This window comes from Pinus tabuliformis, chromosome 6 (assembly GCF_031772625.1).
Source record: "Pinus tabuliformis cultivar Carrire ecotype Pingquan chromosome 6, CPIR1, whole genome shotgun sequence".
Classification (NCBI taxonomy): Eukaryota; Viridiplantae; Streptophyta; class Pinopsida; order Pinales; family Pinaceae; genus Pinus; species Pinus tabuliformis.
This window is the reverse complement of record NC_142292.1, coordinates 1,763,604,091-1,763,629,731: the sequence shown is the minus strand read 5'-3', so window position 1 is coordinate 1,763,629,731 and position 25,641 is coordinate 1,763,604,091. Positions and strand designations below refer to the sequence as shown.

General features: G+C 37.5%; 1 protein-coding gene across 2 annotated transcripts in view; it reads right to left on the bottom strand.

The window, feature by feature from the left end:
• The window catches only part of LOC149265997 (dol-P-Man:Man(5)GlcNAc(2)-PP-Dol alpha-1,3-mannosyltransferase-like), a 319,649-nt gene that overhangs the window by 188,377 nt on the left and 105,631 nt on the right, over positions 1–25,641 (bottom strand). Inside the window, exons 4-6 of one of the 2 annotated variants that reach the window (XM_089429922.1) lie at positions 24,973–25,041; positions 7,176–7,333; positions 6,990–7,056 (exon numbers count right to left, since the gene is read on the bottom strand). In XM_089429922.1, the coding sequence (XP_089286048.1) occupies positions 6,990–7,056; positions 7,176–7,333; positions 24,973–25,041 (294 nt within the window). The remainder of the gene's footprint in view (positions 1–6,989; positions 7,057–7,175; positions 7,334–24,972; positions 25,042–25,641) is intronic. The other variant, XM_089429926.1, reaches the window with a different exon arrangement.

Sequence of the window (25,641 nt, the reverse complement as noted above, 5' to 3'; positions counted from 1 at the left end):
ACATGATCAAGAGAAAAAGGATCTCCTCCTCTCAAAGAATGCAAGAAGACATAAGACACACAAGATGAAATCAACATAATATGTCCTCATATGAAGTATGAGGTGACTGATCACAACTAAGAAACTCTGATTAAAAGGCACCTAAGGAAGGAAGAGACCATAAGATATGCAACCCCGATGAAGGCAGTCAACATCCAAAAGATCAAGAAGACTTGAGTAAAAAATCTCCCAGAAAGATATGAAGACTCTGATGAAAAAGATGTAGACCCTTGAAAATAGATATCTTTGGGAGATGTGTCAACATGAATGCAAGATGTTGATACCTACAGAAAGATGTCATGATGAAGAGCCACCTAGTAAGGTATGATTTGATTTAATGATATATTTTGATTTTTTGAATTATATTTAGATAGTTTCATGCAGGGCTACTTACAAGTATAACTAGCATTCATGTGACGAATGGAAGAAGCACGACGAGAAAGAAGTAGTCATATGATGAAGGTTCCAGATATGAAGAAAGGAATGACATGACGGACTAAGGAGGAAAGTGATCAATGGTTGTTGCCCTACAAGAAAGAAGCTCAACTAATTTCATGACATCAATGAGAGAAGTTGATCAAGCCGTTGAAGGACCCATGAAGAAAAAGTTGTTGATGTATAGAAGAGTCCCTAGCTAAGAGGGAGCTCTAACAGGTCCCTGATCAAGAGGGAGCTTGGATTAGATCACCCTTGATTAAAAAGGAGTGACAATTGTGTTTTTCTATTTCATGTGTCATGCACTAGACTAGGACTAACAACCGTAAGTCTAGGTGAAGGCCATGAATGGAAATGTAGACACATGATAGACACAACATTCTTATCTTCACCTGGGAAGAAAGAATGGAGGATTGGGTAATCATCTAGCATCTGATGTTCTTTGAGGATGTGTAGGGCATCCAAGATAAGAGTAGGCAAGAGGACCGATATTCTTTGAGGGTTGGGAACCCAAGATAAGAATAGTCCTAAAAGGTCATACTCAGTGAACACCCGGGTGGGTATGTACCTTGAGAGACAATGATAAAGGTGTCTATAAATCATTAGTCTCGCCAACATTGTGCTCTGATCTTATGAGAGATAGAGTTGTTAGTCAAGGCCTTGCTATAAATAATGTTGGTTACTATGATGCTATAATAGATGGGTTACCAATCTGATTCTTCTTATGAGAAATTCTTCAGATTGAGAATGACCAAGTACCATTATAAATACCTCCCTAGTTAAGAGGGAGTGTTGAAGAAAATGTAACTAGGTTCGGTATTTACAAATGTAATTTTGATCTTTGTACTTGTCAAGAAAAAGAAATATTATTTTTGTAAATAATAAGAATGAGTTTCTTTCTCATTTCATAGGTCTAGGAAAGTCAAAGAGTCAAATTCATGTATAAGAAGCTCTTCTTGAGCCTATGTGTAAATATATACTAGTCTAAAAGGCCCTCCAAGACAAGCACAATCCTCCAAGACAAGCTCAAAGAAGTCTGCAAGCAAAATGTTGAAAGAAGGCAGTCATGTCGGCCTCAAAGAATATATTTAATGACACATCGGCTCATATGTGGAGACACAACAGTTCAAGATGACATGTCGGCTTATTTATGGAGACACGACAACTATATATACCCAGCTAGGGTCACCACAGAAGCTCAGATTTTTGGACAAGTCTGCAATCTCAGATGGGTACAGGAAGGAACAAAATTTCAGTGATAAGCTCAGTGATCTCCTCACATACTTCACTGCAGTTTTGGTCTAGCTAAAGGGTCACTGTGATATAGCCTCGGCATAATTGCAGTGGACCTCGGTACAAGAAGAACATGGCTACAATCTCGGTGAAGGTTACAGTGTAGAAGAAGATGTGATCATAACCTTGACATTCATGATAGAGGAAGGATCTCGGTGCAATATATATATCCTAGACACAGTCATCATTATGATTATGACAATAGTCATGATACTAAAGAAGATGAAGATTTCGATACAGCTGTATATATATATATATATATGAAGATCCCATTTATGAGATAAGGTTCTTAGTGAAGGTAAAGCAATGGTGCATCAAGGTATCAATGAAGGTGTAGCATGGATACAACAGCAAGAAAGATCTCAATGTAGGAGCAGTCATGGTGCAACGGTGATCTAGTCATGGTACAACAATGATGATGATGATCTCAGCAATGACAAAGAAGAGGATTGGTGTCTTGGTCTTGGAGTGGCCTAGTAGGTCAAGAATCATGGTCTTGGTATTCGTCAATTGAAATCTCTATAAGAAGAATTTTGTGCGAGTTTTCCTCTCCAAGAGGGAGAGGTTTTGGCCCTGGCAGGATGCCAACATCTTGTGTTCTTGTCTCTTTGTTTTGGTAGCTATTTGATGAACTAAAGAAGACACTCTAATAATAATAAGTGAAGATTGGTATAAGAAGAAAAATTGAAAACACCTCACAAATAGTTATCATGCTAAGAAGAATCTAATCAACTCTCACTGCCCTAGATTTGTCAACAATGAGCGATGGAACAATGCACTCCATCATCCCATTCATGCTGCATGGTTCTACCTGAACCCCGCATTTTCTTACTCATGTGGTTTCTTATTTGACGCTAAGGTCATGGATGGATTCTTCACTTGTGTTTAAAGGACAGTGCCATCTCCAGCAGAACGTGCAAAAATCTCCAAATAAATGGAGATATACAGGATGGCAGGTGGCACATTTAGATTTGACATGGTTGTTGTGGATAGGAAGACTAAAATGCCAGGTAAGCTTTAGTTTGTTTCAAATTTCATTGTCTCTTCAAGTTCATACTTCGCTTCAACTTTCAAATTTCATTTTTTTCTTATGTTTATCTTATTTGTTGTAGATGCATGGTGGAGAAGCTATGCAGCAAAATACCCAATCTCCAAAGGGTTTCCATTCAAGTGCTCAGCCAAATATGTAGCTCCTCGATATGTGAGCACAACTAAAGTGTATTTGAAAAAATAGACACCAAGAAGCGCAACAAGTTAAAAATTAAAATATTCCAAATTTCCAATTAATTTTTTGAATTCATTAAATAATAATTTTTATAATTATTAATTTATTATTTATAATTTATTAATTTATGACCCGTGCATAGGTTGGAGTCCCAGCGACTTAATGACATGGTCTACGTCTACTACAATCTTCGATTGTGGGTGAGGCAAATTTGAGAGGACACCTGATGTGGAGGCCATCTCATTGGATGGGATTGACACCACTGTTGCATGGAGGATTGAGGCCAATAGGCCTACCATGGAGTCGGCCCTGATTGGTTAAAGCAGGAGGTAGTGGAGGAGGTAGAGGAGGACAAGGAGCAACAAGTGGAGGAGGGGACACCACCTACCCCTGTCACTAGTAGAGGATGTGGTCTGCCTCCCATAGCTCATACTTCTTCAGCTTCTAGAGCACAGCAGAGTATATTGCCAGCCCCACCACCTTCTTCATCTAGAGGGAAAGTTGTTACATTTTCTCGCAAGAGAAGCAGAGGAAATCAGTAGTATTAGTTATTTGGTTCATTTCACTGTATATGACATTATGACTCATGATATGAGATACATTATTATATTTTTTGTTGATATTTTGAGGTTGAGTTGGGACTCAGGACTTAATATTCACTGTTATGTGTGATGTAGCACTAGATATGATATTACACATCTTATTTATTAGTTCTCTTTTCATATTTATGTGTCAGTGCATTTATTTTATTTTGTGGATGCTTTAAATATTAAAAAAATTGAAAAAAAATGAATATTTTTGTAGTTGCCGATTTTTACTGATTTTTTTCCCGATTTAATCCCGATTGCAATGTTCACAACATTGTAATTATGACATGAAGAGTTTTCTTACTCTTGGTAGCCTTGAGGTTGTTTTGGCTGAATTAGAATCTGTGAAAGCAGAACTTTCACCAGAATTGCAAGATTCCTATCTGCAATGGAAAAGAAAGTTCTCTTGTATTAACCTTGATGCGACCTCAAGCAATGTTGTTTTTACCACTGACACATTGTGGTTACCTTTACTGATTTATGCCATGCTAGTTTTATTTTCACCTATGTTTTGAGCAGTTTCCAATGTGTGTAAATGTGGCTCTCTAGAAAGATATTGCTTTATCCATATACAAGGGTTAAAGCCTGGTGCTTCTTAATTTGAGACTATTTGGGAATCTCTTGTAACTTTAGTTGTAATGCAGTTGGATAGATATACCAGGTTTCTTCAAATTTCAATGTAATCTCCTCCCAGTATTTATTAATAAATATACATTGGGGTTTGCAGTATTTTTCTGGGTTTTGTAATTGTGATATTTATTTAAGTGCTAGCAAATCCTATCTTACAAATCATGGTGTTTTCTCGTAAATTTTCATGAAATATTTCTTGCAAAAATTTTCTGCCAAATTTACCCAATAAATTAAAAAGGAATATTACACACTCCAGTCTAAGATTCGTACTACAAGTGCATGCGCTTAAGGAGCATACATTGGACATTTTAGGCACACTCCTTGCCAATTTGGGAGCGTGGTGCTCCCAAAGCTTGGAACCACACTCCCTCCACGCTCTGGCCATGTTCCCTAGATGCTCCCTGAACATTCCCTAATAGTAATGTTAAAAGTTGGCATTTCCTTTATCTTTCCTTTTTATCATTTCCTTTATCTTTCATTTCTTTTATCATTTCCTTTGTCTTTCCTTTTTTTCCTTTATCTTTCCTTTTTATCCTTTTACTTGAATTTTTAACATTGTCATTAATAGTTTAAGGATGTTTGAGAGTGGTTCCAACCTCATTGGACTCCCTATCGAGAAATTAGAATTAAATATCCCATTCAAAATTCAGCAAACTTAATAGTTTTCTAAAATTCCGGATTGATGGGATTGCGAGACTTTCATTGGATTCTATCACATATGAGGGTATGTGATTGGAATTTAATCAAGAGCACCAAGCAATATATGTATCCTAACGTTGGTGGTGTTGATTAGTGAACTTCTTTGTCATGGCTTTGAAAAAAATGTACCCTTCGCACAAACCAAAATCATTGATCAGGCATGTTAAGCTTTTTCTACCATATTGTAAGGCTTGGATTAGGCAATTTCATCAAAATTGGGTGGTGTCAACAGATGTCCCTAAAGGATCGAGGTAGAGGCAAAGAATGAAGGATGATACTAATGATGAGGATCTCAATATAACTGATAGCGGAACATTACCTGTCAATGAGTGGCGGAACATGCATGGTGGTGCTACCCCACAGCTACAACATTTGGCAACATGCGTGCTTTCACAATTGGTGAACGCTTGTTCTATGGGGAGGTATTTAGCAACTATTTCAACTTATTGTTTTGGAACTTTTGATCTTCATATTTCAATGTTCAAATGGCCTATTTTGAGACATCATTATTTAGTCATGTTATTCTTGATAATTGTTATATAACCTGTTTCAACCCCTAGAGCGCAGCTCAATTGGCGATGGCCATGAAAATGAAGGATTATGTTCAAGGAGGTTCGAAGTTCAAATCCCCCCAATTCACCTGTGCTTGTGGAAGGGGCATACACAGGCACCTAGAGGCTATAGTGGTAGCAGTTGGAATAGACCCCGTGTCACACAAGTACAAGACCAGACTATTTGTTGATTCCTCTAGATACAAAAAAAAATGTTAGATAACCTATTTCATTTTATAAATTAATCGTCTACTTTCTATTATATGGCTTAAAAAAATTTGTCTGATGTAATTAATGCTTGAATGATTAATCACTAATGCACTACGAATGTTATTTCTATCTTTACTGATGTACATATATGCATGTTTTCATATAAACTGCAACTAATTTAGTACTCTGCATGTTTTTTTTAAATATATATATATATATATATATAGACAATAGATGCTCCTGAGACACTCCACTCTCAACGATTTATGGAAAATGGCGCTCTTGACACTCCTGCTCCACTCCACGCTCTGGCAACCTTGGTCGAGATAGGCTTTATCTTCAGTATCTAAGTAGGGAATATTCATGTTGACAGATCAGTGCAAGCATATGACAGATGATAGTTTTATGGGCTGTGCAGATGTTACATTTATTGATCTCAAAAATTGAAGACGATATTATGTTGAAAACCTTCAAACATGCAAGGGTATAAATTGCTACAGCCTACCATACAAGGGATTTTATAAAAATGCTCAGCCTACCCAAAATTGAATAGCAGGGCTAGAGAAAACTGTTTTGGGAGAATTTATTTTGCGTAAGGGCATTTGTAATATGGTATAATGGAGGTCATGCAAAGCACCATTAGTGCCTTGACAATATACTGTAACTACTTCTGCCTACTGTCTTTAACTAGAACTGGAACACCCTTGTCAAAGGCTAAAGAGGGCGCGGATTTTTCAACAATGTGATATCTCAGATGACAGTAATGCCAATGACATAGCAAACAGAGAGTTTGTTTGTAATTTTGCCCATATAACTTCAAGAAATACAATAGACAAAACGCATGTTCTATGAGAATAAATAAGAATAAAATTGTCTTGGATAATCTACAAGTCTACATGTACAAGTGATCAATGGCATGGAGGCATGAAGAACAATACTAAAAAATGATGCCTCGAGTTTGATATAATAACTCCATTTGCAAAATGGAGACCTCTTACACACAAAGTCATATATACAGAATGGTCAGGGAAAAAATGTCCAACCCCAACTAATGAGGACCTTCTAACCATGATCTCCTAATAAACATATTATAACTTTATTAACTACAAGCGCTCTTACAAAAATGTTAATAAGATAGAAGTTTCTAGACTTTGAATTAGACTAAATAACAAAATATAATTTTGTGACAAAACTTAGGCTAACATAAAATGGAAAATATCTACAAGATGCTTTTATGACTTCTTTTACCATGAACGAAAATGATTTATATTAAAAGAAAGATATAAAAAATAGAACAGTATTCTCATAAATTCAAGTTACCTTCAACATCAATAATAACAAAGATGGTGCATACAAAAGCACATTCATCTTCACTGAAACTGCTACGCTGAACACAAAAGATACAATAGTAAGAATAGAATTGAATAAATGATAGAGCTGAATAAATGATAGAGCTGAATAAATGAATGCTCTGAGTCTCACTACTAAGGAAAGAATACCATATACCTAAACACAATCAAGCCAAGATACCAATGCTCATACAAAAGAAGTGCAATTGTAGCATGAGCAAGAGCCACAGCCACACAATCATTAAATAGACGCAATACAAATATTGAATGAACTCTTTTCGACAAACAAAGTAAGCAAAGGGCCCACCATGGAAGCTGCAACATAAGTAAATAAAGAAATAGTTAGAGATTTCAATGCATCTCAATCATGATGTCAATCACAAAAGTCTCATTTGTTTGAAATTGAATTTTACTAATAACAATGTATTTATATAATGATCTCAAAAGATCAAGTCCAGTATAGAGTCTAGACACATCAGCCCTGTTACACATCCATATACATCATTAACCCTAGGATCATTTTTTTCTCCTACATTGCAGCTTGCCAGCCAGCAGCCCTACCATGATCCACAGACAGACAGCCTCAAATGCCTCTTATCCATTTTCCAATCAGTACACTCATTTATCTAGCCTACTCAGACAATGAAGGTGAGTCATCTATTCTGAGGTACTTCAACCATTTTGCATTCAAGAGCTTTTCTTTAATGTTTAAGGTTTTCTATTATAGATCATGGGTTGAAATTGGATTATATATGCCTATTGGTTGTGTGCTTGTTCCCTTCACCTTGGTGGTTATCACGTGTCCCTAGTCCAGTTTCACCTTCCTTAGGGTCTTTCTTTCACTGTCTAGAAGGGGCACAGATATAAGGCTCTGATGATGGTAGTATTCCAACTTCCATGTTATTCATACTTAACACTTGTCATAATTTCCCGATATTCGTTATCCCATATTTTGATTGACTTGTCAGTGGTTTGTACTAGTTACTTGTTGGCCTTGTACTATGAGAAGAAGGGGTTGATAATACCCAAGGTTTATGCAGCTAAAAAAACAGCAAGCCAAATATCAAAATGCAAAAGAATGGCAAGGAATGTAAAGCAAGCAAAAGCTAATTATAGCTTGAGCTCTACCCCCTCTTATATATCTACTCATCCCCAAGAGTATCCATACATAGTTCCAACCTTGATGAAGTGATAAATTGCCCATCATTAAAGGGGAATTATACCATCATTAATACTTGATGAATCAGTAAAGCTTGTTAAACAAGCCAAATCAAAGCAAGAAATAAAAAGGAAAATATCGGGACATGGAAAACAAAGGTGAGGGAAGGTAATCCAAGCAACTAAAGTGCTCCCTCTACAAAGGCGCTCATGGACAATGGTTTGTGTAACCTAGTACAAGACTATGACACCTTCCATGAAGTAAAACCCAAGCCATAACACCTATCATTTGAAAGGGTCGGCCCATAAATTGTTCCTCCCCTTAGGGTTGGAAGCACCTAATAAGGTCATGATATAACCCTGTCATATCTAAGCATGGTAACTTGTGCACAATAATAAGCTAGTAGGACATTTGAAGATGATGCTTGTGAAAAGTACTTTTATGGCTTTCACATTGAATATGGTCCACTTTGATGCTTTTATGGTTCTTGTAGCCATGATGTCAATTTCACTTGATTCCTCGAGTATGTGTTAGGTGATTCTTGTAGGCACAACCAAGATCCCTTGAGCGACAAGATGATGCTTCTCCAACATTTTGCAGAGGATGTCCAACCACATTTCTTGATGATACAAAACACTCGATGATGGAAATTGGAGACCCTTCGAGGAGCATTGGCCTTGATGAGGACTTAGACAGATAATGTAACCCTAGTCCAACTGCAAGACATTGGACACTGACTTTTTATGCTAGGACGTTGACTTCAAAAGATGGTTCACCCTAATTCATTAAACCCTAAAAATCTAGGGTTTTATCATATAACCTAAACATTAGCAACAAACCCTAATCATTAATAGAGAAGGATTTAATCATATATTCTTAGACTTTTATTAACAAACCCTAAGTAGACTAGGGTTTTATTGTTAACATTAACATATTCTAAGAATCAAAAGTCTAGGGTTTTACAGTGAACCCTAAAGGTTAGGGTTTCACCAAAATGAACAAATGGTAAGAGATAGTATAAAGGTAGATTCAATCTAGTGAATAATCACCCTAACAAGAATCTTTATGATTCAAAACACTAGACATAAGAGAGTAATACAAAGCAAATTTCAAATGAAGAATAATCATACCTTCTTATAAGAAGAAGATCTGCAACAAATCAAACATACCTTGAGTTGTTCTTTAACAAACCTTGTAGCGTAAGCTTATTTAAGACCTTTATTTTGATGTCTCCCTCTGAGTCTAGCCATAATCTTTATGTATTTATGCAACCTTTCCTACCAAGGAAAATATAAAGAATGAATTATAAGTATGCAATACAAAAAAAGCTAGATGTATAGAGGAACTCAATCATGAAAGAGAAAATAAAGAACAGGATACTTATCTTTTGTAAAAAGTTGGAGGTTCCCTCTTAATCTTTCATCTATTCAAATCCTTTTGATGGATGCCTATACCTTATCAAAACAACTCAAGAATTTCTAACACGGCATATTAGGTCTATAAACTCTAGAAATCAAAAAGAAAACTTTCTAAAACAATACTCTATGATATAAGTAGGAGGATATGTAAGGGACTTAATAATATAAGTCTTTGACTTCAAATTCTTCAATCTTGTTCTTTTTAGGTGAAGCTTCATCTGCAACTATAGCATCTTCTCTCTCTCTCTCTCTCTTCTTACTCTTAGGATTTTCAAAGTATTGATTCTTGTAGTGTCCCATCTTATGACAATGAAAGCATTCTACTTTAGATAGGTCAATCTTCTTCTTTGGTCCTTTAAGCTTCTTGTTTCCTCCATTTATCTTAGTGAGCAGAATATGCATTGGATGTGACGTTCTCTTCATCTTCCTTCTTATTACTTGCTAATGAGATGCGAGCCATTCCACATTTCTTCAAAGGATGGAGTTTCTTTCCAACTACTAATACTTGTTGCAAAGGCACTCCATGATTTAGGTAGACCTACTAGTGCAGCAATCACAAGTTCTTCATCTGGTATGACTTCATCAATAGCTTGGAGCTCATCCCTTATTCTGGAGATTCTTACAAAATAAGAAGACACGGTGTCATCTTTTGTCATTTTCATTGTTCTTAGTTCATTCTTGAGACTAGCTATTTGTCCAATGTTCTTGATGGTGAATAGTTTGGAGAGAGTTGCATAGAACCCTTTTGTAGTTTCTATATTGGATATGTAGAGGATTAAGTTATCCTTAACTCCATCTACAATTAGATTCATGGCTAAGATATTTGTCTCCGTGTATTTTTCCTTTCCTGCATCATCTGCAGGTTCCTTAACCTTTCCAAGTACAAAATCCAATACTTTGTGCTTTGCGAGGATGAGATCTATCCTCTTCTTCCATGCTCTATAGTTGGTGGCTCCTTCTAGTTTGTTTTCTGACTTCATTGAAGTTGCCATAAATTTTCTAGATGTAGATTCTTCCCTTTAATAAGCCTTCTTCTTATGATCTTGTCTTGAAACCTTTCCTTGATCCTTCCTTCTTTCAATAGATCTTCAAGCTGCCTTTTTCTTTCTTATCCTTCACCTTAGCTCTGATACCATGTTAGAAAATCAGAAAGGCAGAAAGATTTTCTTATGTTGACAATTACTTGTGATATTCTTGTATTCTTATTAAATTTATTTATGTTCTTCTTTTATCTTCTTCTCATCAAGCAATCATCAAATCAAAAGCATGAAGATCAATGACACTAGATATAGGCACTCAGCCAGGGCTAAAAACCCCTATGTAGGGGAAAACCTAGTCAAACTCTTCCACTAGTAGATTCAAATCAAATTGAGACAATCCAAGACCTTAGACCAAACCAAAAGACCTTCCTCTCTCCACCAAGTCAGCCTTCCAAGTTGATTAACCAAACTTCAGTAGTCTCTTCTAGTCAAACAACTTTTCTCCGGAAACAACCCAGATCTCGGTCCTTTCAGCTACAAAATTTCGGCCCTACCGCAGATTTACAACATCGGCCCTCCTGCAATAGCCCACAAACTCGCACGTGTGGTAGCAAAGAGAGAAGTTTGGCTCCTTCTTGCTTGACAAGTGTCTCCTTCTTCTTCGCTAGGGATTTCCCCTACTTCTCTAGGTATTTCGCTCTTCTTTCTTCCCCCTGCAACTGCAAATCGAACTTGCTTGAGAGAGTGTCCAAATGAGGTCGAGTAGCTGCCAATATATAGTGGTTTTTGACTCCTTTTGAAGCCAACTTGTCTTCTTTGAGGCCGACTTGGTGGAGGAGGCACAAATGACACTTTTGACACATAAATAAATTTCTTTCTTGATATACAAAGCCCAAGAAGGGTCTATTAAATGATGACAAGGACTAGGACTCATGACATAAACCCTAGAAGCCTACAATGGAGGCTTTTGACCTAGAAACAAATAAACAAAGCATGAAACCCATGCTTAATAATTTGTTTCCTTTTATAATAAAATTTCTTTTTCTTTCTTTTGACAAGTACATTACATCATGACTCAAATACAATTATGAAGACCGACACTAGTTACATTCTTCAACAATTCGAGCCATAATTGTTGATGCGGCAACATACCTAGTTTCGAGAGTCATAGAAAAAGATAAGAAAAATGAATTGGACGAAAAGACCCAAAGCCTTGTTGTAAGGACTAATGTTGTGGATGATAGAAATGAAAATTCAAACACAAAGGGACCTTCATTGTGTAAGGAAGACTTGGAAAAAGCATTAGACTGAATGAATAAGAGAACTGCATCAGCTTAGAGGACACCAAAAGTGTTGAATGTAAAATGGGAAGATGTTAGTGAACTTGAAGATGTGAAGAAGTCAATTCTTGACATAGTCCAGCTGCCTTTTGTGCATCAAGAGTTGGTAGAACAGGGCAAGGTGCAGGTTCTGGTTGAAACTGATTTTCTAGATGCTAGATTTGAATGGAAATTTATAGTGATTGATGGCAAGGACCTTGTGCCTGACCAGACTTACAAGTATGTTGTTGATGTTGACCCTGTCTCAATTGAGAGAGATGAGCTTAAACAAGCAATGAACTCAGCTAAGACAATATTTGTGAATGTTGTGATGGGATTCATGCCACCTTTCTGGCAGGGTACAAGCAAAATGGATGAGGTCACCAATAAAAATCATTCTGCTAAAAAATTCCTTGGAGGTGGTGATACCCTTCAGACTTTTAAAAGTATTCACCCACTCCTCTATGAATTTGCATTAAATAATATCAAATACGATTTATTTACAAGCGGCGGCACTACTTTAAAAGATATTGAAGAAGGGAGACAAAGGGGGTAGCAGCAGAACTTGTCGTTGCTTGAGGACAAGCAATATCGGGAAGGGGGAACAGTAATGCTCCCAAAAAATTAATTGTTCGAGGGACGAAGTAGCCTATCAATCCCCGTAAACTATAGTCCTCCAAAAAGGGGGAAAAAACCCAAAAATTCCCACTGTTGGGCAAGTTTTGGGGGTAGTTGAGCGAAGAAACCCAAAATTGGGGCTTGGAGTAAAGCTTACTCAATAATTTTAGAAGAAGAGACCCCTCTAGGATATCTATAAATATGGGAGGATTGAATTAATCTGGAATCATCAATAGATTGGATCATTTATCTCTATTTATCTTTGAGCCTGAGGCTCTAAGGTTTTTAAGACCCCTTTCCTCCTATCAATTTCGGTGGTGAAAGATTCCACCCTAGTTGATAAAAAACTTTTATCTTTCTTGTCTTTTCTCTTCTTCTAGCACAGAAATTTCTTCTTAGGCAGCAAAACTATACTGACCTGTCCAACTACACAAGATCGAAGTCATTGTGGGTGTTCTCCATGTCAACCAACTCTGTTACAAAACAGCCAAATGTTCATTTTCTATAGTTTACATGCCAAATTGGTTTCGGTACTTAGGAAGAAAAATCCATATCTATGGCAATGTGTAAACAAAGGACCACACGTGGAGATTTAAACACTTGAACCCATCAACGTTAGCTCTAATTATAGTCGCAATTGGCATTTGGGGTAACTATGTGGTCTACCTAGGACAACGAGCCCTTATTCAATTATAGCGGATTACCTTGTGATTATGCTACAGTATGAGAAGGAAGTTGTGGATCAGTAGAAGGCAAGTGCTAGCTCTATTACAAATCACCATATGTGGAAGCACGGTTTACTGTAACAGCATTGAGGCGGTGGAAGGGATTAGACGGGAAGCTTCGTCACCGTAAGAAGAGTCTACTCTCATTTCCCAAAACAACGAATAAATATCACGAAGCCACGGGTGGGTACTGGCTCTGACACGTATAATCTTACGTGGATATAAAACAAGATTAGATAACGAGATATTTTGTCGCAGTGTGGGTCCCTATGACAGTTTGAGGTTGTTAAATAGATTAGTCGAGGACACCTGCGACCGGTTAAGGTGACGGGAAGGTTAGACAGAGACTTTTGTAACTGTAACTACAGAAGAACTCAGGTAGGTCACAACTTGCGTTGAATGAGGCACGAGTAATGTTGTCATAACTAATTATCCACAAGTTCCAAATCTGGTCAATGCAAGGGTATTCTCAAGTGGACTTTTCGAGCAAGTGTAACGGAATAGTAGCCTGTAGAGGAATCGTAGTCTAATAACCAGTCATATTTAGAGGATTGGATTACTAGATTTGTTTTCTTTCTGAATATACTGGCGGATTTGGAATTGTTTGTGAGCAGTCAGCCCTAATACCGTGTGGTTCATTATACAATCATAATATTGCTAGCAATATAGAACAGTATCATTAGTTGGTTCTATTATTCATTGGATAACCCCGCTCATTGACAATTGTATTATTATAATTGTGTCATAAAGGTTGTTGCTCACTATTATATGAATGTTTGGACATATTCGGTGATTGAATTATATAAGGAAAAAAACCCTAGCCAAAATAGAAACCCTAGGGCAAAAATTGCCATACACTACATTTTATAATTTACTTAGTCTCTGACATGTGGACGACAAATAAAAATAATTATTTTGAGATAGAGGTTGAACTAGCCATTAGAAAAGAAATTATAAAAGGATAGCCTCTCCTCTTGCTCAAGTTGTTGATTTGTGAGATCATTCGATTCCATAATAAAAAGATTCATTTTTTAATACATTTTATGTTGGTTTGTAATGTGCTAGGGTACTTTAATCCTAGGGTTTTCTATAGCAATTAATTTTTCTTTCTCTAACACCATAGCTTAACTCAATACAATTGTTGAATATATAACATTTTCCAATGAAGCAAATGAACAATATGTCATCCAATACTTATGCAAATAATGATAGTGTCGTTCAATAACAAGCTCTATCCAGCAATACATTGTAAGCTTGTTCCACAAAATTATGTAACACATAATCCAACAGGCTTGAATACAACAATTATCATAAGCTATTTCTAAATACTATAGGTGCCCTAACCCAGTATGAAGAATTTATAACCTCCCTCGGACTCTAATCTACTCTTTGAGCCAAATCTTGAGCATACTGCACTTGAACTCCTTTGATCAGGACCCGAGCTACCGAAGTCACAATTTTTTTGTCAACCTTTTGTCTCCCATCAGCAACAGGGAATCCGAACTTCAAGACTTTTGTCTCCCATCAACTACAGGGCCTTTAAACTACAAGAATTTATGTTTTCTATCAGCTACAAGGGGTCAGAACTACAAGAATTTTTGCTACATGGTGTTGGAATTATAAGAATTTTGTTTGATGTTCGTCAGCTGCAGGGGGTCAGGACTACAAGAATTTTTTGTCTACGAAAATACCTTCGCAGGGTTGGAACGATGGTATTTGTCCACATAATGGTTTCGGATGGCATGTACTCACTATACTCCAACCTCCACCACAAGATTCGTAGCAAACTCCACGAGTCTGCAATCAGCCACAGAAGATCAAGATCATGCCCCCGATGTCTGAAAACAACCACAGAAGTCTGCAAATCAATCACAGAGGCTCAAGATCGTGTCACAAGGATCCGCAATCAATCTGAAACTAATCACAGAACACTTTTTTTACCCCAACAAGGAATCCTCGTCTGGTTAGGCTGCTTTAGAAAACTTCATTTTTCCCTTCAACTTGTTTCTAGTGTCCCACTTCCATCCAGAATACGTCTACTTCAGAAGCTTGATCCCTTCTTTGTGCCATAACACCAACTTAAGATGTAAACAGAGACCCTGTTGCCTTCTCCAATGAAATTCTTATGCCTAAAACAATGATCGAAGTCAGTGTATAATTTCACTACCCTTAAAGTACTCTTGTGCCAGACGCAAAACCATAAGAATTTCATTGCCTTCCAGATGTTTTCCTTAGATAGAACAGAGATCAACTTCACGAAACTTTCTCTACCTCAGGCCGAACAGAAATCAACTCCACGAATCTTTGCTTGCCTTAGATAAAACATAGATCAACTTCACATAATTTTCACTGCCTCAGATAGAACAGAAATCAACTCCATAGATCTTTGCTACTTCAAATAGAATCCTTATGCCCAACACAGAGAGAAGAACTAAGTGTTGATTTTCTAGTGCAATTAGGGTTAGCACAATATTTCTGAAATTCTAATAATTATTTTTGATGTAGATCTTTTATCTTGTTCCAATATATCATTCAGCAACTATATTTTAGAAATTCAACAATAAAGAACAATAGAACAGTAGAGATCACAATGCATAAAAGAGAGACAAGATTTACCCTGGGAAAACCAACTGCGGGGAAAAACCCAGCAACCTTTTCAATAGAGAAATTCTTCTTGTTCAATGAGAGACACACCTAGACCTATGGTCAAACCTAGTCTTCTCCTCCAAGTCAAGTCACCCAAACTTGATCCTGCACTTTGCTCTTGATCCTGCACTTCCAGAATTTTGACCCTCCTGCAATACCAATTGCCCCAAAATTTCGGCTCTACAGCGGTTGCCCTAGTAACCAAAAAAATTTCGGCCCCTTACACAATGGCCCCAGAAACTGTGAATCACAGAGACAACTTCCTTCACACGTGCAAGTTCCTAGAGTAGATAGGAAATCATAGGGGAAGCAGAGGAGATTGTTAAATTCATCACCAGCCACCACCAATATTAAGCAACATTTCAAGAGTACTCCAAATTGGAGTTGTTAAAAGTTGTTGAGACAAGATATGCCTCAAACTTCCTAATGTTGCGTCACCTTGTTGAGGTTAAGCAAGCATTAGTTTCTATGGTGGTGAGTCAACTTTGGGCTGAGTGGAAACAAGCAGATTCAGAGCGGGGATATATGGTGCATAGATTGTGCCTTGATGAGGACTGGTGGAGCAAGATAGATATCTTGCTAAAGTTCACAACCCCTGCATTTGAGCTTCTTCGGAATGTTGACACTGACCAACCTTTCTTAGGAGAGGTATATGATAGCATGGATTCCATGGTTGAGAAAACTATGAAAATCATTTCACAAGAGTCTCCACAGTTTTTGTTTGTTGATGATCATTTTGTTGATTTAGTCAAGAAAATCATTGTTTATATGTGGAATAATTTCAACACTCCATTGCACAGTTTAGCACATGCATTGAACCCCAAATTTTATGATGAGGAGCTTATTGCTCAAAGCAATGGGAAGAGGAAGGCACCCCATAAGGATAGAGCGGTGGCCAATGGGGTGAAAAAAGCCCTTATGAGAATGTTTCCAACTCATCTACACAGGGAGGTGAAGGAAGAATTTTCCAGTTTTGCTGCAAGATTAGATGATTATTCAAATATATCAGGTTTGGAAGAGAGAAGCACCATGAATCCAATTAGGTGGTGGAATTGTCATGGAGCCAATAGTGTACATTTGCAAAACCTTTCCATTCGTGTTCTTTCACAAGTGGCAAGCTCTTCATCAGCAGAAAGGAATTGGAGCACCTATGGTTTTATTTAGTCTGTGAGGCGCAACAGGTTGGGCTCACAGAAGGTAGCGGATCTTGTTTATGTTCACTCCAACCTTCGCCTTGCATCTCGTAGTAGTCCAGAATATATCAGTGGTCCTTCTAAAGAATGGGATGTGGATCTAGAAAGTTCTGATTTGGAGCTCTCTTGCTGCCCTGAATATTGAGGACCAAGAGCCTAGAAGTGGAATTGGCCAATCATCTTCTTCAGCACCACCATCCAATGTTGAGCATGCTTATGCTTCTAATTTTTATGAGGATTATGATGATAAGGATTAGTCTTTTGTCTTTATAGTACTTGCAACCTCACAGTCTTTATTGTACTTGCAACCTCATATATATAATAAAGGTTGATTTTGAGATTTGGATATATAATAAAGGTTGATTTTGGACATTCCAATATTGTTATTTTCATTAAGTGATCATTCATGAGTAAATGTGATGTAAATTTAGAGATTTATTGTTAATGCATTGACATTGGACAATTTAATCATAATGTTTAAACTTTAAATGTAATAAATTATAATGTATCATGTAAGCTTTATGATTGCACATAACATTTCTTAAATGTCCTAACATATATATATATATATATAGAGAGAGAGAGAGAGTTTCCACATTTCCAAAATTTGGGGGGGTCACGTTTCATACCCGTGCCCGTTTCGAAAACTCTTACATGTTTCCCCATATTGTGCAACTTAGCATTCCTCCCACCTGGGTCCACATAGAAATAGCCCTCCCATTCCCCTTGCCCACACCTTGGGTCGAGCCTGGAATGATGCCCCGAAGGTTGATGCAGCTAGAAAGAAAACTAAAAGCATAATTGGCCACATTCAATAAGAAGATGTACAACAAAATGCAAAAGATGGCTGGGACAAACACATTTAGCACGTGGGCAAAAGCAAATACATGAGCTCTACCCCATCATCATGGCCATCACCCTGGTTCCTATAGGAACTAGATGAGCCTCCTTTATCATTCAAGAACCCATGATTGTCCCAACCCCTGGTAGGCAAATGAACCGCCCTACTTTAAAGGGGGTATCCATTGCTATACCTTACACATCATGCTCTTATCCCTTGAGCCCCAAGCAGTCAATTAAAGAAAAATCATAAAAGGAAAAAGGCATATAAAGGGTGGAAAAATCAAGGTCGGGGCAGCTCATGTACCATGATTTCTCGCTCCTATACTTTATATACCCGAGTGTGGGCTTCCCTTTTATTAGCTACCCTTGTACCCCAGCATGTGGCCCAGGGCTACCCCTTTTCATCCCCTACTCCATTCATCTCTCTATCACATGCCACCACCCTTTAAAGGATGTACCTTGGACATACTATCCCCTTTAGAAGTAGAAACCACCTAATAAGATACTTGGTTAACCCCATTTGGAGTTTGGAGACATTAGCACATGCCAAAGCCCACTATGGAATGGCATGCCATTATGAAGTCTCCACCTATTGTCCATGGTGTGTAAGCTCTTTTACTCGATTTTCTTGATGCCTTGTTGTACTGGAAGGCTAGGGGATGCATTGGATCTTATGCAAGATTGCAAGTGGTCTCCATTTTGGGTTTGGTCTCCCTATACGGGGTCCTAACCCTCCAGAGGGCTACATTAGCACATGTAGGGTGTGTGTTGAGAGCCATGGGCCTCCACAGCAGTAAATAGCACTCCATGGATCCCTAGAGATGTTCAGAGATTGCTCGAGATTCACCTATTGGACGAGGAAGATGCACCTGGTTAACCTCTGCCCAGCCAACCCAACATTTGTACCATGCACTTGGCAGATGACCCAAGACTTGTATATTGATGTGGCATCACTTACACCATCATTTGAACCCTTACAGATGGTCTACAGGCATCTTCGATTTACTTGGAGACCCATGGGGTCACTTGTGTGCCCTCACACCCATTGGGAGCACCACAAGTTTATTATGTGGAGAACAAGGGGCCAATCCCTTGTCCATTACTTTTGGAAGTCCTATTCATCATTATGGCACTTATGGACTTCATCAAGCTTCTTAGAAGGCCCAATGACATGTATTATTGATCATTCAACCTCTTGAGAGGCTTGTTATTTTGTTTATGAGCTAGTTTGGTCGGCTTGTCACCAAAAGTTAGTTATTTGCACATTATTTTTATTTTAGGAGCTAATTTAGGCTCAAGTAACTAAATCGAACTCATTAGGAGTGTATAAATACAAATGATGAGAGTTCATTTCTCATCATCACTTGGATTTGGAACTAGTATCTCTTTAGAGATTTTCGCTATCCTTCTTGGAGGACGAATTTTTGGAGCATGGAATGAATTTTGATGTTTGGATAATTTTCATATGTCATGGAGCTTCTTTATGGCAAGATTTTTTGGATGGTTGGATATATTCTTATACATGTAAGTACATTTAATGCTATTTTTTCTTTCTAATTTTGTCACATACATTGTTGCTAGGATTTCACTATACTAGGGCTTATTTGCTGCATCTCTTATGCGAAGTTGTGGAAATTTTGTTTTTGGATAGTGAATGCTTCATGTATGGGCCATGTATAATGAATGAATGTTCCTAGGGATGTTTCATTATTGAAATTCATCTTGACAAGCCATTTACCTTGCAAAACGAAGTATAAAGTCTTTGAAGTTGCTTTTGTTGTTGCCCTAGTGCCAAGCGAAGTTGTCTTTGAGGCCTCCTTGACCTAGAAAATTCAAAGGTCCATAGTCATAATTCTACCTAACTCCAATCTCCCCAAAGGATTAGGCACTGGTCCACCCAAAGGTGATCACCTTAAACCTATTTTCCTTCTCCCCTTTCCTCTTCTCTAGGTCTAGTCCTCTAGGTCACCTAGGGCATCAATTATCTCACGATCTAGCCATCCAAATACTTCGATTTTTGGTCCACAATTGCGCTAGTGTGTCCTCAAGAAGCCCTCCAAATTTCATGAGATTCCGACGGTGGGATCTTGAGATATCACAAGCCCTAGCTCGAAGACCAATTCTTGCCCTTGGTTTCCCTTAGGCTAGAAACCTCACTGGGATCCTTGCATTGCCTTTTATTGAAAATTCATTCATTGATCCCTTTCCCCTCCCTAATTAGGTCAAGCATATCATTGGTTGCTAAATCCTATCCCCTTGACCTAACCTTAGGTCCACTTGGTCCTGTATGGTCCCATGCACTATCAAGGTTAATTCTTTAAAGATCACCTCGGACCCAAGTTTCCACAAGAATTCTAGGGCTTAGGGATCTATTTTATAAGGCACATACTCAAAACCTAACCCTTGAAATTCTCCCCAAGCCCTTCCTTGAGAGCCTTCCATCTTGTCTTCCAAGACAAGCAAGTTATATATTTGAGCCTCTCTTGTGAATAGGCTTCCAAGATCACTCCTCACCCTATCATTGGTCCATCCATTTCATGATCCTTATTATAACGGGTCTCCTCCCATCGGTGAAAGTCCATAAAGAGTAGGGAGCCATACCTGAGGTGACAGTGGGCTATCGCTCCATTGTTGCCCTTAGCCTAGTAGTAGCCCTTCAAAGATCCCCTTTTAGGACCCCTGCTAGTTTGAGTGGTAACAGAGCCAAGGAAAAAACATCAAGTAGCAACAAAACATGTGCTTGAGTATTTGAGGGGCCAAAGGAGTATGGTCTGATATATCTTGGAGATGGCAAACTGAAGTTGCAAGGTTATTCAGACAAATTGCACTAGTACAGGGAGATCACCCCAGATATTGCTTTAGCATGGGATCAGCGATGGTATCATGGTTCAGTAGGAGTAGAATTTCATAGCACTTAGCTCAACAGAGGTAGAATACATGGCAGCTAGTACTAGTAGTTGTAAGGCGAATCTGGCATCACAAGTTACTTGTCAGACTGTTTGATTATGAGTTAGAACCTACAGCCATTTACTGTGATAATCAAAGTTGTATCAAACTCTTTGAGAATCCAATGTTTCCTGACAAATCCAAGCATATCAATATCAAATATCACTTCATATGAGACAGGGTTTAAAAGGGAGCAATGAAGCTCCAGCATATTATCACAGATCAAGGGGTAGCTGATATTCTGACCAAACTCGTGGCAAAATGGAAGTTTGAGGCTTTGAGAGACAAACTTGGATTGGTGCTGAAACCATTCCTATATAAAAGGGAGTGTAGAGAATTATAGCTCAGAAAGGAACTTCCACACATGTGTGGGAATTAGTTCAAGATATTATCAAAAAGTTATTTTCTAAAAGTAATTCTATTTTGTAATTCAGTATAGTATAAAAGAGAGTCTTACTTTTAGCAGTTAATATCAGGGCAAGGTAGAGGCTTTTACACACACTCGAGCAGTCAAGTATGAGAGAGAAAGAGAGTAGGCATCCAGGGAAGAGCCATTCCTAGGTAGCATGAAGTTTGAGGTAACAACCCCATACAGTTGTACAGACAATACCATTCCTGAATCCGCACAGTAGTCCTACAATGTGTACCAGTGTTGTACAGCAAAGAACTAATGTTGCTGATTTTCTCAGTAGCTGTACCTCTCTAACAGCTTGTAGAAGCTCAACTTCAAGGCATCTTTGGCATCCATGCGGGTTGTCTTTTTTCTTGGGCAGCCTGTGGAGGTTGCCTTGTAAATTTTTTGTCTATGGAACGAAATCTGATTTGAAGGAGTAATTGCCTGTGTGTGTGTGAAATTAATTTTTATGCTTCCGCTATTTAATTTCTAGCTATTGTGTGATTGATGCTATGATCTGAAATTTAATTTCAGTGTTAATTCAATTCAGCAATCTGCTTTTTTTATTGGGATCATAAGGGCATTAGGGCTTGAAATTCTAACAGATAATGTGTTCAAGATTCTATGAGAGAAGCTCAGTGTGGTGGAGAAGACCTTCCATGCAAATAGGAAGTGTTATTTTGTGGTTCCTTCAAGCTGTTCTCCTAGAAAAAGCGGACATGAGTGTTGAAGGTAATTCCTTGTAGGTAGGTTGTGCCATATCAAAGATTTCCTTTATGCCCCTATGACAATTTCCTTACAAATGTGATACTGGGCATCCTCTATTTTTTGGTTAGTGCAAGGATATCACAGACTTTATGACAATTATGACAAATTACTCTTCCACAGTAATGACAGCTTTATGATGGATTCCTTACACATTTATGGCAATTTCCTTTCTTGGAAGATTGTATAACAGATATTCTAGATATAGGGACAGTGCATTGCTCGGGGGAAATTACTTTGTATGTGGGGCACTCTCCTTGAGGTCTATTTTAGCAGTTAAGTATTGTGACCTTTTTGCCCTTTTGTCAAGTTTGAGTAGATGAGGAAGGTTGCTCTAGTTAGGGTTATATTCACACGTGAGGTGTATGAACATATAATGAGTGTGAAGATTTGAGAGAAGCCATTGTAGTCCCTTGGGGACAGTATTCTATTTCTTTTCATGTGCTGATGAAAAGATAATGATTGCTACTATAGAATTTCAGCTTGATGTCCAACTACATTCATGTTGTTATTTGTGTAGAACATATTTCATCTTTTGGAGGGTTGATGTCATCTCTTGATATGCAGTGTTTGCACTTCTGCGTTTTCCATCAGCACTTCTATTTATGCAGATTTAAAGATTTTTTTGGTGTTTCAATCTCTTATGTATTAGTTTTAGGACAAATTCTTTGAATGCAAATATGTGTGTCATGTGGACGTAAAATTATGGCAATAATATAGTCTAATACTTGATATTTATGCAGATCAAACATTGATGCTTCAATATGTTTTGGTGTGTTGAAACTTGAAACCTTTAAACAGAGATACAGTTTCAGTAGTAGCCAAAGGTTGATCTTCCAGTGTAACTGAATCTACAAGTGCCACTTCGTCAATTGATGGCTTGACCTTATTGATGATAAATAAGTCCTCACGAGAGACACTAAGTTCCCCTTCTATATTTGTACCATGAATTTTGTTAGTGTTTTTTAATTGGATTTGTTAACTTTTCTTTGTTGACAAGTCGTTTCTTGATTTTTTATTGGACCTTCTTCTCATTTTTTGAATTCTTGATTTCCACGAGGAGATTTCTATTATTCTTTCATGAGTGAGAAATGTCTTCATTGATGTTAGATAGGAATTTACTAATGTTTTTAATCAATTCTTTGTGAGCATCATTTATTTTGTTATTCTGTTGTTGAAGCTCTTCTGTTCGTTGTTGAAACCAGCATACTTTTGCTTCTTGACGATGCACTTTATTTGGGTTTGACAATTTTTTCATCTTTGTCAACAAGGGCTTTGTTCAATTTTCCTAATTTTTCTTCCACTTCTTCATAATTTTGTTGTTGATTCTGATCAATGTTACCAATATCACAAACAATATATCCCGACTTTTAAATGCCCCATTATCATCAACTCAAAGCATCCTGCAAAATATTCCAATCATATTGTGAGCCAATTGAAAATATCACCCTATCCTTGCCAATGACCCCTATGCTCACAACAACTTGGTTTCTACAAGGATCTGAAAGCCCATATGCTTTTGCCTGGTCAGAATAGCCAACAAACATTAACTCAGTCTGCCTGAACAACATTCAGGCAAGCAAGACAACCAAGGACATAATATAGCATTCCTTCCAGAGTGTCCACGAGGATTAATGGGATCATGATAAAACCTGCCTGCAAGCACAATTCTTCAAAGTTGAAAGGGACCTGAGGGGTGGGGTAAATTGGTCAAATTAAGGTAAGCAATGTGAAATAAATTAGACATGGAAAGAGCACATCATGTGCTGGAGGAAGTTTTATCCTTCTGGAGCAGCAAGGGAGAACATTGGCAGCCCAGGTGCAGGCCATGCAATTGGACTTACAAGAGATATAATCAGTGCAACAGATGTTCACGACTGGCAATGAAGCATCCTTGATTGAGGATGGATTCTCACTTGCAACAGATAACCAAAGCCCTTGAAAGGACAAGGAGACTTTCCACTGAGTGACTTTGGGCCTTCTTATGACCTGGATCCTTCCTCCAATGATGCCATGGAGCAGAGCACCCCTTTCGCCATCCAGAATTACGAGCCAGAAGAAACCACAGAACCAGAGCAGCTATTGGAAGAAGTGATCAGCCCAGACCCAAAAGCAGGTGATGAAATAATTAAACTCAATTTATTATTTATGTTGTTTGTACATATTAGCTAGAATGAAAAGTATATGTGGATGGATATCTTTTGGCTTCAGTATGCACAGATGTGCAAAATTTCTGGCTTCTGTAAAAGAAACTGAAATAGTATTACAATCATAATATACACACTGGTTACAGCTATAGTTTGCCAGATTTTTGTTTTGAAGATAATATAAAAATCCTTTGTTCTTGTTAAAAAGAATAATACAAATCTAATTCAAATCTTTATAAACTAGTTAGTCTGGTTCTAAACGTTCAATAATTTGCTTTGCTATGAATTCTGCTGCTAGAAACAATATGCTGGTCAGCACACCTATCCAAATATTGCAGGAATGTAGAGCTTCATGTTTAGAGACATAACATTACATGCAATGTTACCACGCAGATACATAAATCAAAAATATATTTTTGTAGCCATTATGTTTATTCACCTTCTAATGATAATGTAGAGATACAAAATTCAAATTCTTATAAACTAATTCGCCAGATTGTACAAGTTCAGTAATCTTCTTTACAATGAATTCTGCTTCTAGAAGCAATTCATTGATCAGCACACAAGGCACCTATCCAGATATCTTAGACATATAGAGCCTCATGAGTCATTTTTAAAGCTGAAATATTATTTGGTTGAAGAGTATACTAGATTAATATTTCCGATTGTTTTCTGTTTTCACTTATCCAGAATAGCCAACAATGGATTGGATGGCATTTTCAGAGAGCTGTAGTATATCTACAAAACGAAAATACTAACCATAGAAGTGTTGATGTAAGAACAGTTTGTAGTTTTACATACCAAATTAGACTTTTTGTAGATCAGCAAAATTATTCCAAGGTTTATGATATACAAAATACCAAAGATAACCTGTAAATACAAAGAACAAAGATAAGAGAGTTGAGAAAGCAATACTCTCTAACACTAAAATATTAATTACCGCCATCATTTCTCAGACTTAACATAAATTGAAGAATTTAGAAACTAAACTTAAAACAGAAAAGCAAATTAAGAACCTATCTCTCTGTCATGTTTACAAATTTAAGAAAATTTCCAACATTGTTGAAGTTGTTTTTGTTCAAGAAATAAAAAAATATAATGGTCACTTAATATCAGTGTTGCACACATCGCGATAAAATCGCGATTAAATCGTAAAATCGCGATTTTTTTAAATTGCCGATTCAAAGCGCGATTTTTATCCAAAAAATCGCCGCTTTTTTTTTATAGCGATTTTTATCGAAAAAATCGCGATTTTTTCAGCGATTTTTTCGATAAAATCGCGATTTTTTCGCATTAAATCGCGAGGGGCGCGGGCAGCGGGGTTTTATATGGAAAAAACGAAATTTTTTTTATTCATTCAGCAGTCCGCCGCGGAGGAGAAGGAGAAGAAGTGAGGGAGAGGGTTGCCGTCCGTTGTGGGAGCGAATCGAAGCGATTTTAGGAGGAATCCAAGCCAAGATCGCCAATTTG